Source organism: Falco punctatus (genome assembly GCF_963210335.1).
Source record: "Falco punctatus genome assembly, chromosome: 6".
Classification (NCBI taxonomy): domain Eukaryota; kingdom Metazoa; phylum Chordata; class Aves; order Falconiformes; family Falconidae; genus Falco; species Falco punctatus.
Window position 1 is genome coordinate 46,019,074 of NC_137585.1, and position 20,147 is coordinate 46,039,220.

The 20,147-nt window shown below is 39.7% G+C and overlaps 1 protein-coding gene across 1 annotated transcript in view; it reads left to right on the forward strand.

Annotated features, from left to right (window-relative positions):
• The first annotated feature begins 1,098 nt into the window (after window positions 1-1,098).
• Window positions 1,099-20,147, forward strand: part of NEDD1 (NEDD1 gamma-tubulin ring complex targeting factor) — a 229,143-nt gene continuing 210,094 nt past the window's right edge. The window contains exons 1-8 of the mRNA XM_080392626.1: window positions 1,099-1,258; window positions 2,335-2,478; window positions 4,340-4,434; window positions 5,871-5,987; window positions 7,208-7,348; window positions 14,674-14,903; window positions 15,908-16,109; window positions 17,052-17,238. Coding sequence (XP_080248752.1) covers window positions 2,343-2,478; window positions 4,340-4,434; window positions 5,871-5,987; window positions 7,208-7,348; window positions 14,674-14,903; window positions 15,908-16,109; window positions 17,052-17,238 — 1,108 coding nt within the window. The 5' untranslated portion in view covers window positions 1,099-1,258; window positions 2,335-2,342. The remainder of the gene's footprint in view (window positions 1,259-2,334; window positions 2,479-4,339; window positions 4,435-5,870; window positions 5,988-7,207; window positions 7,349-14,673; window positions 14,904-15,907; window positions 16,110-17,051; window positions 17,239-20,147) is intronic.

Genomic DNA, 20,147 nt, shown 5'->3' on the forward strand with positions numbered 1-20,147 from the left:
ATCACCCTTAACGGCAATCACTTGCTAAATGATTTTCTACTTAGGTTTAGAAAACAGAGCCAACGAAAATACATGTTACTTTGAGGAAGTGGTAGCTTTTATTTTACCAAATGAAAACAAAAATAAATATCCCTCCTGCTGTAAACTTCGGCATGACCAGAGTCACAGCTGTATTCCAGCTCCGGCTACAGATGCAGCGACTCTGGGTTGTTGCTGTTACTGGAACCAAACCCCAGGGGTGTAACGGCGCGTTGCGAGTAGGTTTGTTGCAAACACGAAGGCCGTAATTAAAAACGGGCTTGAGCCGACAGGCTCCGAGCGGGAACTCCGCAGTGCGGAACGTATTGATTACCATTGTTTATTACGATCTGTCACCAAGATGTCCCCGTGCAGAGTAAGAACCGGCTGTGCTGGACGCTTTGTACTCGGTACTGAGAATCCAGCCCTTGCTCCAAGCCTCCCACTCAAACCGCGGCAGAGACCCGCCCGGCGCCAACCGCGCCTCGCGCAGGCAGCGGGATCCACCGCGGCACGCGCGCCCGGCGCCGGCCTCCTCCAGCAGCGTCCAGGGAGGGGCTCGGTGCTGGGGCCGGCTCAGCGACCCGCTACCGCGCCGGGGCCGCCCCGTCCCCCCAGAGACCCCACCGGGCGGCTCCTCCGCCCGCGCACGGTGATCGGTCAGATCCCCAGCCCCGCCACGGCCCCTCGCACACCGGGCTCGGGCCAGGCCTCAGGCGGGGCCTTCTGCCCGGCCGCACGGCGGGCGCGCCCTCGGCCGTCCGCTCCGCGCCGGGCGAAGCCCCTGGCCGCGGGGAACGGCCCGCGCGGCGGGTACGGCGCGCACACTCATCCGCCCCGTCGCCCCCTCCGGGCCACCGTAGTGCCGGGAGGCGCGGACGGAGGCGCGCGGGGGCTGTTGGGACGGGCTGGGAAGTTGGATGCGGCGCGGAAAGTCGGCACGCGAGGGAGGGCGCGCGGGAGGGCGGCGCTCATTGGCCGGGAGTGTGTGCGGACCCCGTAGAGAACTGGGAGCAGGAGGGCCCGAGCCAATCGGGGCGGCCGGCGCCTGGTGGCGGGTCCGACCCCTGAGGAGGCGCAGGGCCGGGCCGGGTGGCGGAGGGGCTCGGGCTCGGCGCGGTGCCCGCCCTTCCAGGTGGGACAGCGGCGGCGGGGGAGGTGGGCGTCCCGTCCCATTCCGCCCCGTCCTGTCCTATCCCGCCCCGTCCTGCTACGCCGCGCCGCGGGGAGAGCGCGGAAGGTGGGAACGGCCCGCAGCGGGGCCCCGCCTTGGTGGGAGCGAGAGCGGGGCCGGGGCTGGGGCCAGGTCTGGGCGGGGACGACGCCGGTGCCGTGGGGCGCGGGTGTGTGGAGCGGCTCGTGCCGCGGCCTCCGGTGCTGGAGGAGCGGAGTGGGGCGGGGGGAGAAGCCCCGTGCGAGGCGGGGGGAGCGGCTCCCCGGGCCGATGCCTTGGGCAATGAGGACCTTGAGTTCCCTGAGTGACTTTGTCAGCGCTGCGCGTCTCTCTTAAGCGTTCTCGGCAGCGAGCATTAGTGGCCTGAAGCTATGTAGAACCGTCCCGGAAACTTTTGGCTAAAGGGTGATTATGCTTTCAGGTGAAAGAAAAGGTTTGCCTTTAAGAGGCCTTGTTTTTCGCCTGTTTAAAGTTGCCCAGAGTAAAAAAGCTGAGAATAAACTTTACAAACCTGGATTCGGTTAACCTGGCTTTAACTCTTAAAAGAATGTCTGTCAAAACAAGTAGTAATACGATGGTGGTGGTAGCAGTCTCTTTTGTTTTTAATGTTATGTAAGCTGCGTTGAAATGTGACTCATTGACCCTTGTTTTCTACTGTTAAAGCCCTATTTTCAAGGATTCTCGGGTATCCCCTTGTAGGGTGGTGAGATGAATAGTGAAGTGAGTCCTTCAGGCCCAAACTCCCAGCCTTCAGAATCGGTTTGATTCTAGCTTGTGCATCTCCATCTGCTGGTGGGAAGTGTGTCCGTGAAATACGGCTTCCTGTTAGGCAGCCGTAAACGGAGATCCGAGCATCGTTTTAGTTTCTTGATACCATGGAGGGGATAGCTTTTCCTTTGTGAAAAGGAAAGTATACATTTTCTGCAAGAGTTCAAGTAACAAAAGTGTGGCATGTCTGCTGCTTCCAGTAATTTGTTCAGCTGAACAGTACTAATGGTGTAATTCAAATAATTTAATCTATACCATTGTTTTCTTGATAACCAGGAAATTTATTTTTGACTTGTGAAGTTGCCTGTTGTGTATTTTTACTTCTTGTATACATTCATTTTCATTTTTTATTTATTTATTTTTGCAAAAAACAGGTGCAGCCATGCAAGAAAGCATACGTTTTGCTTCAGCAGGAGATGATGTTAAAATATGGGATTCCATATCTCTAACTGTGGTGGAGCAGTTCAACCCACATACACCCCCACATCCAGTCAGCTCGCTGTGTTGGGCCAGCAATAGTATCCTTTACAGTTTCAGCCACAGTTTTGTGGATGTTCTGCAGAATTTCAGTGAATTTTTGAAAATGAAAGTGTCTGTAACTCACAAGCCTAATGCAGTTTTGAAGTCTTGTATAAAAATATTTGTATATATCTGTGGTTCTCTGATGAAGTGATATACAAAATAAACTCATGCTAGCAAATGCTTCTGGAGAATTTTCTCCCCTTTTAGGAGGCTAACAGTTTTTTAGCGATTATGATATGCTTCAATTGCCTACCACCTGTAAAACTTACTCATTTGTTTCTTTAATAGTTGATTACAATATTCACTTCCAAGGCAGTGCTTAGTTTACTTACAAGGTTGAATAAAGCAATTGCTAGTGTAGTAGCATAGTAAAATTCTATACATAGTCTAGAGAGGAAAGACTTTGTTTTCCTGGAACAACATCTCATTGATTCTGGTAGCCTTTGATAGTGTACACTTACCCCTTACTCTGTAGGCACTCGTTTTCTTTGCACCGTTTGTACCATTTACAGAGGAAGCACAAGTGTGTTGGATGTGTGGGAGAACATCCATAGGACGGTGGTGATTCATGTATGAAAACGGGTCTGGCTCATTTAGACCTTTCCACCTGTCTTGGAAGCCTGTTATAAGCTAATGATATGAAGTGCCAGGTGTGAGGTGAATGTATGAGAAATTTCATGAAAAGAGTGCACTGTCAGGTGAACAGCTTGTATGGCTGTCATGGGAAAAGGCAGCAGAAGGAAAGGATGCTGGCATATAACAGTGAAGTCCTGCACGTTCTGAATGTCTGTCCTCTAAGGCTGCAAATAAGTGGATGTATGAGAAAAGAGCATAATAAGCAGAGCACAAATTAGCTATGGAGCTTGCAGAGAAATTGAAACGTAGATATAATGTTCTTATATCTGTATACTTATATAGATATACACTTATGTGTTATTTAGTCAACTTTTAACTATAGACTGTCTGGTTATGCTCTCTTCCACGTAGTTTCCTCTTCATCCCCTATACTGAAACAATGAAGTAACTTACTGTATATGCTTGTGAATGTTTGTTAATTTGTTAGGGATAAAGCATTAGTTTTGGTTCTGTGTAATTCTATAAGCAAAAATGGTGCCTTTAATGAAAGAAATAGGAAGCAGTAATCAGTCTACAAGTTCTTTGGTGTTAAATCCAGCCAATTAACCTCTATTCTTAAATCAACACATATAAAATCACAATGGGCATTGGCAATACAGGACACAGATCTAAATGGTTGATGGGGGTGCAGAGGCAGTTTCCCTGCTCTGTAGTTCCATATTGAAAGCTTTTCTTACTGCTTTGAGGTACCTGATGTCATAAAAGGTTCTTTTGGGGTTTTTGGTTTTCTTCCCTCAGTACAGAAGGAGACAAATTAGCAAATGTTCTTTGTACTCTAGAAACTGTATGGGGAGGTAGATTTAACATTTTCCGTGAACAAGAGTATTCTTTAAATCCCTAGCCTGCTAAAAGCAACAGACATTCCTTTGAACTCTAGTGATAAATGGGGCTCTTACTTACTTGAGGATCGTGGGGAAACAAAACTGTAGACCGGATAAGCTACCTTAGCAGTTAAAGAGCTCTTAGATAATATCTGCCAGGTATTTCTGCTCTCTGAAAAAATTGCTGTGCCTTGTATTGGGAAGGAAGGGCTGTAGTTAATGTGAGAGCTTCTTAATGAAAGCTTGGAAAATAACCTTATGTGTCTATTTCTAGGTCCCTTCAAGGTACAGTACTTTGGACTGTTTAGGCAATCTATCTTCTGTTCAGTTAGGAAAACTTTACAGTTGCTTTTATTAATCACCAGTATAGTGGAACTATGGTCCGTAACTTGTGACTAAGATAGATACCTGGCCACTGCTTCTGCTGCTGGTGATAAAATAGTTGTTTGGAGTTGTAAAAGCAAGCCTGTTCCACTCTTTGAAATAGCTGAAGGAGTAAGTATGGGTATGCTGTTCCCTGTTTGTTTGTTTGTTTTGCCTGCTCTACCTTGTGTACTGTTTGTATCACATCTGTTCTGTGTATTGGGATCAACTTAATTTTAGTTATAATGCATATATAAAAACGTTTCCTTGTGTATAGTTAAATGCATATAGAGTCAGGGGGAATAGTGCTTTTAAAATAAGTTCTACCAGTAAGAAAATACAAATGTGGTTATGCTAGCATCTGATGCTGATAGCTTTCTGCTGTAGGAATTTGCCTTTTGAGTTGCAGTGTAATAGCCCAAGGCAGTCGGTGGTTCAAGTTTGATCTAATGCGTAGGCGACAGAACGGGGCTGAAGTTGGAACTTTTTCCCCGCTTGAATTGTCAGTGCCATGCATGTCTGTGAATTGTACATTGAAAAACTTAAGAGTCTACGTAAGGGTTGTTCTTGGAGAGTATGTGTGCTACCTTCTGGAAATACATGAAATAGGAGAACTTCTGTTGTGGTTGGGGTTTTTCTTCCTGTTAAATGGAAGTGTGGCATGATGAACTCTTCAGAGATGGACTTAATTTTAGAAGAGTCTCTTGACATGGTTACTTGAATTACTTGTTAGTGTGTCCTTGGATAGCTTTTGTAATGCTAATTTGGACTGGAAATTTTCTGAAAAGGTGTTCAAACCGGGCTTTTAGGTTGCTGAAGAAAACGCTTTCAGAGGTGGAGTGTTTGTCCTGCAGATTTCACTAAATCTGATCTACAACTAGTGCAATCATTTCCAATTTTACTATGTCAAAAATTAGATGGGCTTGGTTTTTTTTTTTTTTCTTCATTCAAATCTCAGGAACTTAAAAGTGAATTTTCAATGTGATAGACCTGAATAATAATTTGTCTTCAATGTAGGTCTATCATTAAGATTGACGTTTTTTTCAAAAGCTGATACTTCAGTGATTATTTTAAAAAGAGTCACTTTACAGTATTATGAGGTTTGCTGCTATAATATTCTTTGTAATGTTTAGGGAATGTGAAACACGTGACTTAGACAACTTTTTTGATTTTCTTTTAAGGAGGTTTTTTTCTAAAGTTAGCATTTTCGTTTTAAAACTCAATACCTGAATATAAGTCTGTGATTGCACTTTAGGGAGCTATAATTTAAAGGGAAAATGCATACTGAATGAAAAAGTGCTAAAAAAAATTGACATGGGAATGGAAAAGTGTGAGCAGTTGAGAGCTTATTAATTAAAGTGTTTAGATCTTGAAGCATTACTAACATACCCAAACTGGACTGGATTTTAAGTGCCTTTGGATGGGAAATGACTGTAGTGTACCAATAATTCTGCTCTTCATTGGGATTGTGTGTTAATGAAGATGAAAACACACATCAATATGCTTTAAGTAGATTTGAATAAATCCCTTAATTATCTTTAACATACTTTTTTCCCCTTCTTCATCAGGCAAACCAGACATGTGTGAGCTTGAATTCTAGTTCTTCATATATTGTGAGTGGAGGCCTTGATAACACTGTTAATATCTGGGATCTGAAATCCAGAAGGCTTTACCGTAGCCTTAAGGTAAGTTTGCCTGAGGAAGAACGAGCTTTCGTGACTTCCAGGTTTTGCTGCCAACTGTAAAAAAAACAAAATAAAAAACCAAAATAAGCACCCAAACCCCAAAACTTTCTTGGAGTTTCTATTTGTAGGATCAAGTTCACATATAGGAGTAAACATATGTGTCTTACTCAAGTTTCTGGTTTTTTGTGCTGTAAATAGCAAATTTAATATAACAAGTATACTTAACTTGAAGTCTTCAGAGTATGATTTTATAAAATATATGTTTACATTTTCAGAATAGGCTTATTTTGTGAATTGGAATTGATAATTCTCTGATGGGGATTTTTTCCAAGGGTAGCATTTCAGATAATTGCTGTTTTTGATACATCAGACAAGAAAACACTTTTTTTTATTTGTAGAATACTGTAGTAGAACTAATGTTATGCAAAACTGGGACGTGGTCATTGTCTTTTAACAGATCTGGTATGAATTCTCTAACACCTTTTTCTGATGCAGAAGACTTAGGATGGTTTAGTATGTTTCTATGACACCTTCAGTAGATGATTCTTCCTCATTTAGGACCACTGTTAAAGAGGCTATAATACTTTAGCTTTGATTTAGGTGGTTTTCCTTCTTTTTCTTGGACTTCTGAAGTTACAGTTTGAAACAAAACTACAGAACAGCTAATACAATGCTTTAAATATCTTTATCTGCCTTTTGGGCTAGAAGTACTTGATTATCCTTACGTATTCAGTAAACACAATATCATTATTGCAAATGACTATACTGGAAAGGTATTTGGTAAATATATGTTTTAATATTAGAAGTAACAGAAAGGGAAGTTGGCTGTAGTATATCAGATCAACAGAAAGTATATTCAAATATTGCTGGTTTCTGGAAGACTTTACTTTTAAAATAACATTACTGATACCTTTGGTAGATCTCTCTATGGTTGTCTTATTAAAATATTATATATAATCACAGCATCATCTTTACTAATTTATTGAAATAGTTTTCTGGAAACTGTTGGAGTGGTTAAAATATTATGGCTGATTTTCAGTATATTCTGCTCCTGTATTTTTGAATATTCCATAATAACTCTTAAATTATATTTTTAAATGTTACAGATGGTCCGAGAAAAAACATCAAGCTGAAGTTTTTCTGCAAAACCACAGATCAGGAAGAAACACAGTTATCCTGAATGTCTTTAACCCTCTCCTTATAACCTTCCTCCCCCACAGGATCATAAAGATGAAGTCACATGTGTTACATATAATTGGAATGATTGCTACATTGCTTCTGGATCTTTGAGTGGTGAAATTATCCTACACAGCGTTACCACCAATTTATCAAGTACTCCCTTTGGTTATGGCAGCCGTCAGGTATGCTATCTTTACTAAGTTTTTTTCAGGTATGAAGCTTTAGTTCACAGTGTTTAGAAATCGAAAGTACGTGTCAAGAGCTTTTTGTTAATCTGTTTCCTTTAAATTTTTAAGGATACACTTATGGAAAGGAAAAAAACCCAGACCGCTGTGTATTCTAGTCTTAAATAATAGGTAGCATTGAAATACAAATTTCTTAAGTACCTTTTACATACACATTACAGCAAATCTTAATTTGTAGACTCTGGTTCCTCAAGAACAAAATTCTGCGCCACCTAGAACAGAACAAAAAACAGTTGGCCTTACAAACCAAAGCAGGATTTCAATGCATGACTCAGTGTATATTGTTGCAAAGAACAAAGACCGTGCAGCTTGGGTTCTGACTTACCCAAAGTAATCAGATTCACAACTGAACAGAGACATCTGTACAGTAGGGGTGAATATAAACCTGCATTTGGAAATAATAAATTTATTTAATCTGGAGATTAAAATTGCACAGCTCTCAAAGAGAAAAGCAATGAGATTTTATATTACCTACTTAGGTGTTTAGGTAAGATTTTGGATAACTAATGTGAAGGAAAACTGTGCAAAAGACAAACACAAAGCATGTGTACTACTTGAGGGCCTTGGTAGGGTTTTCCACTGCAATTCCTTTTTGCAGACTCAAAAGATAGTGGAGAATTAGTGGGTATCATTAGGGGAATTCCTTTGATATAAGGGCATCTGCAGCAGTAAATGAGCTGTGTTGTCCCACTGGAAGTTCCAGTATGCGTTTTTAGTGTGAATGTTGTCTTGGGCACAGACAAGTGTTAGTGTTCTAGGCATTCTTTTATTTTTTAGAATAATTTTTACAGAGGTAGTAGCTGCTCAGGGGATACAGAACTGTTGCTTTGGTCCTAAATCTGACCTTTAATGTCACAGGGAATAGTGAAGTTGTGACTGGCTCATTCTGTGTTACTGCAACAGCTTTTTCAGTCCTAGGCTGCAGATAGTGTATGAAGTTTAAATTTTTCTCCTGTCTAGCGTGAGCAATATAACTTGATGAAGAATCTCTTACAACTTTATAGCATCACGGGAATTGTGGTGTAGTTTCTGTTGAAAAATCTCTGCTAAATTCAAACTATCTCTGCCCTTAGGTGCTGCAGCATCTTTGATCTATCACCAGTCTCGTACTTATATTGCAGCAAAATTGTACTTCATACTTGGTTTGATCTTAAAAATCTATCTATATAGTCAGTTCGTTTTTCTGATTTGATTGTTACGATCTTATGAAAAATGTGGATGTGAGGCAGGAGCTACAGGGAAATCCATGGCTGGATTACACAGCTTAGGTGACTGTCCAGAGTGGGGACAATGCTGCTAGTTAATTGTGAAATGAAGAAATCCTTATGAGGATGATTTGCATCAACCTGTTTGATATATTCAACTCTTTCTACAAAAAAGTGATTAGAAATAATTGATGCAGTGAATAGCTGTTTTGGCAGATGAAATCAAGAGGCCTACTGCAAAGCTGAATGACCTTTAAGATGGGCAAAGAGATTTAGAGTGTTAAATCAAAAGTAATTGCAAAGCACAGAGCTACTGTTCGCTTTCTGAAGGGTCTGTAGCATTTTCTAAAGGGGGCAGTTATTTGATTGTGGTCTTCATTTAAAATGGACTTGAGCCATAATTGTGTAATGGGATGGCTACTTAGATGTCCCAGTTTATCAGCCTATCTTACATCCTGAAAATTATCTTTGCTTTTATGTACGAAAATAACTTTTTTGTTTTGTTTTAATTGGTACTTGTAGGGAATTGCAGGTTTAATTGTGCAGTGAAGCAAATATCTGAAGACTTTTGTAATTCTGTTAAATTTAAAAAGCCCCTTTACTTGATTTATAGTTGAGGGGCCCAGTTTTCTAAGAGTAAGCTTGAATAGATAGACTGTGTATTGTCCTGTTTGATCCTGGCACTAGCTGTCTGGTTTAGTAAGGGTCACCACTCCCTAGTAATTTTTTTTTACAATTGGGGAATGTGAGGTCAAACTAACCTTATAAGTTTAGCTTGTCTGTGTTTGATTCAGCATGGTGGAATGTAGTTTCCTGGCCGGTTAATTTCTGATTTTGTGTAGACTCTGCAAGTAGTAGAATAGCCCAAGGTTGCAGTGCTTTCTGTGACCTTAAACAATTTTCTTTCATATGAGTATTGGCCTATATTCTATTAATTTATTTTGATTTAGAAACACCTTTGTGCTTTATTAGAGTTGAGTTCTTGCACAGAGTTGTTTGCAGATCCCATAATTTGTCTTTGCTGTTGGTATTCATTTAGGCTACCAGATTCTTATCCGCTTGTTGTTGTGAGGATGAATTAAGGTTTGTTTTGAAACATAATGTTTGTTCAAGTCTTCACTGCCTGGTGCTATTCTCCTAGCAACAGGATTTAGTTTAGTTGTTTGAACAGCTGGCTGATTTGTAAAGGAGTGTGGTAAGTTCTGGTCACTTTGTGTAGTGAAACAGCTTTAAAAGCTGAAGACTGTCAACTGTCTTTACATCTGCTTTCTCACTTAAAAGGCTCACTGAGGTATAAAGGACATTAAGAAACTATACTATCTTTAAATAAGGTAATCAATGATGCTAGACTACATTTGGTTTAGTTTTGGGCTTTTCATGTTTTCCAACCGTGAACAATCCTAAGTGTAACTAGTCCTTCTCAGCAATGGACCAACCATTTTCTGAAGTGCGCTGTTCCTTGTCTGGCTGCCTTACTGTGAAGCTTCGTACTTTTATTTTCTACAGAAAATCTACTCCAATCACAGCTAATACAAAAAGATGCATATAGCTTTTTGTGCTATGCTGACCAGTAAAATGTTTCAGAGACAACTTAATTGTCTTTTTGTGGATGCAGTACGTTGTGCTAAATGTTTTTCTGGTCATTCTGTGTGCACAGAATTTCCAGAAATCATCAGGAGTTGTACTTGCTAAGATGTAGTGAAACTCGCTTCATACTTGTGTGTTTTTGTGGGTTTCTTTGTCTTGACAGGTTAGTTCCAAAACATGTCTTTTTTCCAAATAACTGCATCATTTCTAATAATCTTGAAATTATTTTAGTATTAATAACTAAAAGCATTAGAAGTGGGAAGGGGGCATCTGTTTTCTGTTCATACATTTGATTTTCAGCCAGTGAACAGCTATGCTGACTTAAAATAAAGCAAGTATCTTAAATATCCCCCTAAATCCAATCCAGGTAAGACATTTAAAAGATACTTAGGCTTGCTATACTTAGGCTTGCTAGTTGACACACATCCCTGCCCCCCCCCCGAAACCTGTCCTACACATTTGCCATTTGATTCTGTGGATGAAATTGTAATCTGTAAATGTTCTTTGGCTTCTTTTCAGAAAAGTACCAGCATTTAATTTCTCACACATCCTCAGCTGATTTTTTCCTTGTAACTAGTAAATCTTGCAGTTAAACCATATGAGTTGTGGGCCCTTTTTAGCCTTACAATTCCTGTTGCTGGCATTACAGAGGCCAAGGAACTCTACTGGGGTGGTTTTCAGCTAGGCCGACTTTGAGGCCCTGGTGTCCAAAATCCAAGTAACAAAAGTTTTGATTCTAAACTGTAACTTAGGAAAAAGGGGACAGAGTAAGTGAAATTCAGCTTCCTCAGGAAAATTTTTTGACTACAAGTGTGCTAAAGTTCTGTGTGACTTCATCACGTCACCCCAAAATAAACATTTTTTTGTTTTAAAGACTGGTCTAAAAACTGTTACTACATATTAATTTCTTGTCACTAAGATAAACATGTATTGAAACTAAAAATAGGTGATAGAATCTGATCTAGAATAGTATGTGTGACAGCTCAAAAATCTGTACAGAATTAGGATTGGCAGAGGTAAAGAGGGATGAAAAGTAGGAAAGAAATCTGGTAAAGAGAAAAGAAAGGAACTGGAAACAGAAAGACTGAAAAAAAAGAGAAGTATAACTATGCTTTTATGTGAAGTATTAAACAAAAATGTTAAATTCAGGGACATAAAGGAACATTTTCTCTGTGCATGCAAAGGAAAGATTTCATGAAAATTCTTTATTTTAGCATCCTCTTTGGCAATAAATGTAATCAAAGAGAGAAGGCTGGGAAAGTAACTTGAGAATTACAACAAAAGAAATACTGTAAAGGAGATAAAACTGAAAGACACTTATGCCTAGCATTAGATTATCCTGGATCTGCCCCCTGTGGTGAGTGGGGAGGGGTCCCTTTTACTTTTTTCGTAATGTCAGTACTGAACAGTTATGTGTACAACATAAGACTAAATAGCTCAAATGTCTAATCAAGTGTAATAGCTCCTCTGTTCCTGTACAAGGAGTCCCATTGCCTTGCTGCACTGGGTCACAAAAAAAAAAAACTTTTCTGTGTAAACTTGTCTAGCTTTCATAGTTTATGTGTTTTAACGTCACTCCAGTGAACACTGGATAGCATGTTGGCTTTTTGTTATTGTTGTAAAATGCATGTAGACTTGAGTCAGTATTTTAAAGATGAAGACAGAATGCCACTTCATTAAGCCTATTCTCATTCTAAAACAGTTTCTAATTTGTTCTTTGATTATGGATGTCATGCAGAGATGAGGAAAATTGAGCTCAGACTTCTGTAAGTAATGTAGTTTGACCATCTGCATCTTAATACCTAATGCTTTCCCATATGAGGCTTGGTTGTCTGCTGTTTCTATACTGTGCTAAGCTTAAAGCTGTATTCTTTCACACAGGTGCTTCTTAGAGAAAGCTTTTTTTTAAAAAAAACTTCAAGTGACTCATTTCTGGGAGGAGAAATGCTTTAGTTTTGTCTTGTCAAGCAGCCTTTCAGAAATGAGGGTTCTTTGTGCCTCCAGCTGTCTGGGCAGGAGTTTGAAACTCGGGCATGTAGCATACTGCCAGGGATGCCAATATGATACATTTGACTGTCTCATAAAAGCGTGCACAAATTTAAGCACCTCTGTTCCTTGAGTCTGATCGAGCAGTTGCATTGTTGCAAGTGAAGTTTATTGCTAACCTAATTCAGTGAAAGTCAGGAGCGAATAGGAGCTTCCTCACAGCTCTTTCATTGGCAACCTGGAATTGAACTGTTAGGCTGCTCAGAGGAAACACGACAACTTCAATGAGTAGCGGGGAATAGCGGTAATAGGGGGAAGGTATCTGTATAAAAGAAAATGGAGAACTTGCCTTGGGCCTTTGAGATTAGAAGGAAAAATGAGAAAAGGAAATGTAGGACTTAGTAGGATAGCAAAGGAGGTTTGGGGAGAGCTAGGAGAGAGTAGTCTTGGTGGGCAGGATGACAGAGGAGAGGGACAATGGAAGATGAACAGATGCCAGGGCAGTAAGGAAGGTATTTGGAGTTGAAGAACTGAGAGAACTGTAAGGGACAACATGTTTCCCATATAGATCATGTACATAATTGAAGCTGTTACTTCTGAGTCTCTCAGTATTTCATTTTTTAATGTAAATAAATGAAAAATGTGGTTGATAAAAATTCTCCATGATCAGTAGAGAACCATAGTGATAATCAACAGTCATCTTGTGTCCTATCTGAATATGCATTTGAGGGTGCCAATTCTTCATGGGGCAGTTAGGCTTTCAGCAAGACATGCAATACAAGTGCTAGCAATTATGTTGAAGGCATATGAAACCAACACATAACGCCCCTTAAAATGAAGTTAAAGAGTGAAATAGGATAAAATCCAGGACAGTCATTGCAGTGTGGTCTATACTAGAATAATATAATAGCTTTTGAGAGCATTTTGAGAAAAATAAAATGTAATGACTCTCACCTGACTGGAGTAAAGCACTTGATTCAGTGTCTGGTGAAAAAATATTAGAGAGGATGGAGGTTAGAAAAGAACTGAGGATAGATAAGAAATTGGCTATAAAAAAGAAGACAGTAGATAATATTGAAAGAAAATATTTGGGTTTTCAGTAGCTAATCTTGTTTAATATTTTCAGTAATGGTTAGGATATGAGAAGTAGAGCTATGATGAGACACAGTTGGAAGGTCTTGTCCTTAAGAGAGAAGATTGTGTCAGTACCCATAAATGATTGAAGTAATAGACACAGGAACAACTATGACAGTATAGAAATCAAAGTACCACACCTAGGTCACAGTGGAGGCTTTTCTTCCTAGAAAATTCTTAAGGTAAAAGAAGGACTCGGGCTTCTTGGTCATAAAATGGCAATGAGCAACCACAACAGACTGGATCACAAACCCCCCCCCCACCCCCCCGTAAGCTAGGTTATATCAGGATGAGTATTTACGGTACAAAACAGAGGAAGTGTTAACTGCCTTTGCAAAGGCAGTAGCAAAATGTTTGAGGACCATACAAGATTTTGCTTGTCCATATTCAAGAAAGGTTCAAACTGGGAGAGTTGCAAAAAGACTGTGATGGTACTGAAAACCCAGTCTCGGGAGACTGAATCTTGCTTATTGTTTATAGCAAAATAAAGCCCGAAAGGTGAGGTGGCCGTTTATTAAAACGGAAAAGCAGCACTGGGGAGTTAGGAGACAATTTATATGTAAGGGCATTATTGTCACAGTGGTGACAAAATGGGTCATAAATAAAACTTACCTGGAAATTGAGTGCTGCAAGTTAGTACTAGAGCGGTGTCTGAAACATTCTCTGAAGCAATATGGTGGCAACAAAGTACTTAAATGCTTCTGAAAGGTAAGGGAAATTCCGTGTTACATGGTTCTGTGATAGCAAGGCTGCACGTGGTAAACCAAGCATATTATCCTTTTCTGTGGTCCTAGCTCATGGCGTGAAGTTGGTTCTTCTGCAGGACCTACATAATTGCGTAACTGTGGTGTCTGTGTGTCTTCTCAAATTGGCTTACATCCAAGTATGTAAAATCAGCGGAGGGGAATTAAGTTTAACATTCCTGGCTAGAGACCAATTGGTGAAATAATGTAGCTTTTCACTCCTTTAATTTAGATGTGGTGTGGGGTTTTTTGTAGTGTGTATGATAGCATGATACTTGCTGAAAAGTCGAGAAACTTTTCCAGAAGTTGTTTTTCTCTTGTGTTAGGTCTGATCTTGTTTTGATCATTTTGCTCATCAGCTCATATGGTACCCCATACTGATATAAAAAAAAAAAAATGTAGTTGGCCCCCCTAACAACAAAAACTGCATTATAATGCAAAATGAACTTTTTTAAAACTTATTATTTTTCAGAGTGGCTAGCCTTTGTAAACTACTTTAATGCAACATCTGTATTCCTTCCTAATATGTTTGTGTGTTTAGAAAATAATTAAATATGGTGTTTAATAGTGGTATTACAATTCTTTTTTTTTTATGTCTGTTTTACAGCCTATTCGACACTTGAAATATTCAGCCTTTAAGAAATCCTTGCTGGGCAGTGTTTCTGACAGTGGAAATGTAACTTTGTGGGATGTAAATAGCCAGAACCCATATCATAATTTTGAAAGCCCTCATAAAGCACCAGCTTCAGAAATCTGCTTTTCTCCAGTCAATAAGCTGCTGGTTGCAACTGTAGGTTTAGATAAAAGAATTATTCTCTATGACACTTCAAGTAAAAAGTGAGTATATTAAAGACCTTTTGATTTTTGAAGGATCCTCACTTGGTTTTTATAAACTGAAAAAGCATGCCTGACTATGACATTAAATACTTAATTCAGACCACGTTCAGAGTGGTTGAAGTGGTTGGCACATTACTACTGGAGAACCTGTCCTGTAGTCCACTTCATGCTTCTATTTAAAAATTAAACAAAATCCCCCAAACAATTAAAAAAAACCCAAGGCATGTGGGAGCTAATTGAGGTGCTGCTGTGGGTGACCACTCCCAAGTGCTTGTGTATGGGCTTTTCTTCTTGATACAGAGCAGTTCGCTTCTGTCAGGGGCAGTACAGCCTGTGAGGACCTTCAGCCACCTGAGCTTAGCTTGGCTCCTTTTCTACTTAGAGATTCAAGACCTACCTGTGCCACAGAGCTGCTGAGACAGTGAGTTATATATGGGAGAGGACTGGTGAAAAAGCAGGAAGTATGGGGCCTAGGTGATGGGACTGTGTAGTAAGAGAGTAGAATGGCAAGTGGTTTCATGATGAGACTTTGGTTCTTAGTGCAGGTTGTGCAGACTGAATAAAGGTTCGAGTCTGACTCTAGTTTGGAGGGCTGTAGTAGAAGGATGCAAACCAGGACCTGAAGTTCTTCCTGGAGTTGTGGGAAGGTTAGAGTTAATAGGCTTGGGAAGCTAGAGGATGTATGTACTATGATTGCTGCTGGAAGTGATGATACCAGTAAATAATGTTGATGTCAGAACTGCTGTTACGAAGGCAATTTGATCCTGTCCTGCTGAAGTCTTCCAGGGCATATGCAGTCTTTAATTCATTAAGAGTGACCACTTCGTATAAGCCTAATCCACTGTTCCATAAGACGTTTTGCTGAATTTCCTTGACAGTGGAGAAGTGGAACTACTGACCTGTGGCTGAATTAAGAAAGCTTTTTTTTTTTTGGTACTCTGTTTTGAAAAGTCTGGCTTTTGACCTCTAAAAGCTTCTTTGTCCTGTCCTTTCCCTATTTGAAGATTACTGACAACAATAGTAGCTGATTTTCCTCTGACAACAATGGACTTCATGCCTGATGGTACTACTTTGGCGATAGGATGTTCCCGGGGAAAAATCTACCAGTATGACTTAAGACTACTAACATCACCGATGAAAACAGTTGTTGCTCACAAAGGCTGTGTAAAATGCATACGTCTTCAGTTCAGTAGCACTTTTTCCAAGGTAAAAAAACCTTTCCTTTTTATTGCTCAATACGCAAAGTAATGAAAGCAAAGCATAAGATTAAGTTGTCAAAAAAATTTCTCATTCCATTTCTAAGCATTAGAGATGTCAACAGAAGTGGTTTATACCAACATAGAAATTAGATACTGCACAGTCTTAAGTGTAATTTCAGGGGGTTTTGATGTGGAATTCCCCCTGCACCTAGCCTCAGTGTAGAAATGAGTGAAACTTTAGTCTTAATTTCCAGGTGTGAATGCCGCTGATGCAGATAATTTCGTGGCACTTAAAATTGATTTGTAGGCAGTAGCAGAAAGGTCTGTAATTGCCCTTCCACTTACAAGGAGGATGCGCTGCTGCCTGTCTTGAGGTATTTTGCATGGTCTTCATATATGGTCTTTTGCAGGGATGTATAAATAGTAGAGAAGTTGATTAGATAACGGAGTAGTGTTAAGAGGTTTAATTAGGCTCTACTGTATCCAGAAACCCCACGCATCCATTCAGTGGAGAAAAAACTTTTGAAGTGGATTCTTTACTGCTCTGAGACTTTCCTGGTCTTCTAGCACACTTGCTGCTAGTGGTTGACTATTCCTTTACAATTTGGAGTGTCTAGTAATGTAATCTCTTACTTTCCCTATAGTTAAGCCTAGGATCAAAACTCACTTATGCCAGTCCACTCCATTGTTACCTTAAGTTCTGTTGCTATTCTTCTGCAGGCCTACACAGTAATTCTGTAATAATGCGGATGTTTCCCATGTTCTTTGGAGTTACATTAAGATACTTTTTTTTTTTTATATTTGTAAAGGTATATCTCCTAGGCAACCTTTCCAACTGGATTTTTTTATTTTATTAGTATTTTGAAGTAAAATATAAGCCAATATTCTTTCTTTCTTTTAGCTGAAGGAATAATAACTTCTCTTAATTTGTGCTGGTTTTTTTCTTCAGTCTAACCTTACGGGTTCTTCAAATAAACCTGTATCCAAAAGAGTAGAAGTCAAAACTGGTAGCCATCTTGGAGGAATTCAAAATACTGACATCAAAAATGTTGCCTCTCAAGCATCAGCCACAGTTTCGTCTCATCTGACGTTGCCAAATGAGAATAAGGGAGGAGACATTCCTCAGGAGAAAACAGGTAGTGGTGTCTTCCTACTCTTACTGTAATTGGCATAATGTAGAACAGGGGTCCTCAAACTACAGCCCAGGGGCTGGATACGGCCCCCCAGGGTCCTCAATCCGGCCCCCTGGTATTTACAGAACCCCCCTGCCCCCCCCCTCCTCCCCCCGCCCCGCCGGGGGTTGGGGGGGGAACCAAGCAGCCGCAGGTGACTGCCTGCCACTGCATCCGCACGCCAGCCCCCTGGTTAAAAAGTTTGAGGACCCCTGATGTAGAAGATGGATGGAATATTTCATAGTTTGACCATTACAGTGTAAAAAATTTCACTGAGGGAAGGGCATTCATTTGGAAAAACCATGTGCACGTGCATGCACATCTGCACCCTCCATTTCCCTCCCTTATTATGAGACCGTGGTAGGTGAATTGGCCTCTACTACAAGCTTAAGACGTGAAGTTTAAAATTCTGGACTTGAAGTAAAAGCATGTAAAAACTCTACAGTGATATTGTGGGGCCATCTCTTGCGTTCTGACTTCCTGTAGATTATCCTTATGTCCATAATGTATTTACTGATGCAATGTCTGTATGGAATGCAGAGCTAATAGTTTGTAATTCTATTAATAACCAGGAGTAACAGGCCTCCTCTGAAAAAAAAAACAACCAAACAAAACACAGGAAAAAACCCACAAACCTAGTCCAAAAATCCAAGTGAGAACTGAACTGTATTTTTATATGAGGCACGATTCCAATATCACATGGTAGGAAAGATGTTAAATATAGTTGCAAGTATGGTTAGTTGTATAACTGTACTTGCTATTTATGCTTCTGAAATTAACGAGTTCTTCGTGAGAATTCTGAGCATAATTCTAAAACTCTGCCACTGTGTGAAATGTACTCTTAAAATTTTATTTAATTCAAGAGTTCTGAAAATATGGTCAAATCAGTAGCACTTAGTTTGATTCTTGAAAAAAAAAAATATCCTCAAGCCATTTTAATGCAACAGCACTCTTCCCCTCCCTTTTTAAATAAGGAGAAATACATTTAGCAACAGTAATTAGGCAGTAAGGCACTGTAGTCCATAGAGACGTGTATTAATGACTTCCCTTGGGTATGCAGTAAAGTATGAGGTGAAGTAGAATGCTTACTATGTACGCAAGAAGTGTTGCTAATTAAAGTTACCGAATGGTGTGGAAAATTTTATTTCAGTAAAATATATGATTTGTTCTCTTCAAATAAAGATGTAACGGCTGTTACCCCTTAAACAGGACTATGCATAATAAATAATTGTCTTAAGAAAATAAAGGCTTACAAAGTAAACAAAATATTTTTTATTAAACTGAGTGTTCACTTTGGAAGTAAGACCTCTGTAGATTTCAGAAGATAGTGTCTAAACTGGAATGGATGAGAGAGCTCAACCTGTATTTGTTCTATGGAAACTCTTCTAGACACTGATTATGGGGTTTAACTTTTGAGAAATAAGGTGCATTCAGTAAAGTGATCTGATAGCATATTTAAAACAAAAAAAAAACCCCATCTGTTCATACAGTTTAGAAACTGAATGGAGCTTTTTGTCAGAGGCTTTTTAAAGTACAAAAATATAAATTATGTCAGAATGTGATGAGAAGTTTGGATGTACTTTGAGCTGGCTTCCCATAAACTTCTATTTGACAGCCATCCTCTGGTTTAGGTACTTACTACATTTAGATTACTGGGAGTAGGTATTGCCCTGGTTTTTGTATTGCACTTTTTCCATGTAGCTTCTCTGTAGGTTCTGGCACAGGTTAATACTGCACCTCTAGTTTCATTTGGTATGCCAATTATTTACTCACCTAGCAAGTGCAGTCCTGTTTGTGTCACAGCTGACACACCTGAAGGAGTGGAAAATGTGATTCATTAATCCATTTAAAAGTGAAAACCTGACTCGAGTTCCAGTTTATGTAAATACGTGGACATGATTGATTGAAGTCATCCACACAGGCATATTTTGGATCCCTTGAACAAATAATCCCACACAGAGTTTTAGCTGCAGGTTTTATGAACAATGGCTTATATTTTTTTTTAATTAAAGTAGGTAGAAAGTACGGCTTTTGTATGTACAGGTGATTTACCTATTGCATGGCACTAATGCTCTTTGCCTAGATCTTAACCTATACAAAATCTAGGCACTTCTTGAGTTAGCAGTTCAGCGAGGGCAGAATAGCAGCTTGTTTATAGCCCTGATCTGTTTTTCAAACATATTAAACTGTAAAAATTATTTAGGTGGTTATCTTAGCAGTTCGATTAATTTATTCCCCATCTAAAAACTGTAGCTTGAATAATTACTGTTCAGGTTTTTTGGTTTTTTTTTTTTTTTTTTACTTAAGATTTGCTTCCATTCTTCAGACAACTGTCCCTGCTACTATGCATACAAAAGTTAACTTTTTATTTCTGATTGGGTCAGGGCTGGGGCTTGAGGGTGTAGTAGGGAAAGGTCTAGGAACAGCTTTCTTTTGTCTGTAACTGTAACCCCATTCTGATTTTCTAATATTAGAAGTAAGCAGAAAATATCATAACATCAGGTAAGCTATAAAAATAGATGTTTCCTAGTATCCCTTAGAATGTTTAATGGTCCCAGTGAAGCAGATTTCTCTTCTTGCAGGATAAATTTAAAATTTGATCATCTGAATGTGGTTACCTTCTTAGTGGAAGGTGCATTCACTAGTTTTCATTTCACCTGATACCCCATAAATTTGCTGCATCCGTTATGTAGATTGATCTGAAAATGAGTGTGTTCTCTAGTTTGACAACTGTTCTTTTCAAAAAGAGGAAAGGAATCCAACTACATCTTATTTTTGTTTCTAAGTATCTTAGCTTTTAGTTCTAGTCACCTTGGTTGACAGCCCAAATGAGGAAGTTAAAGTTGACCCTCTAACTGGAATCTGTAGAAGGT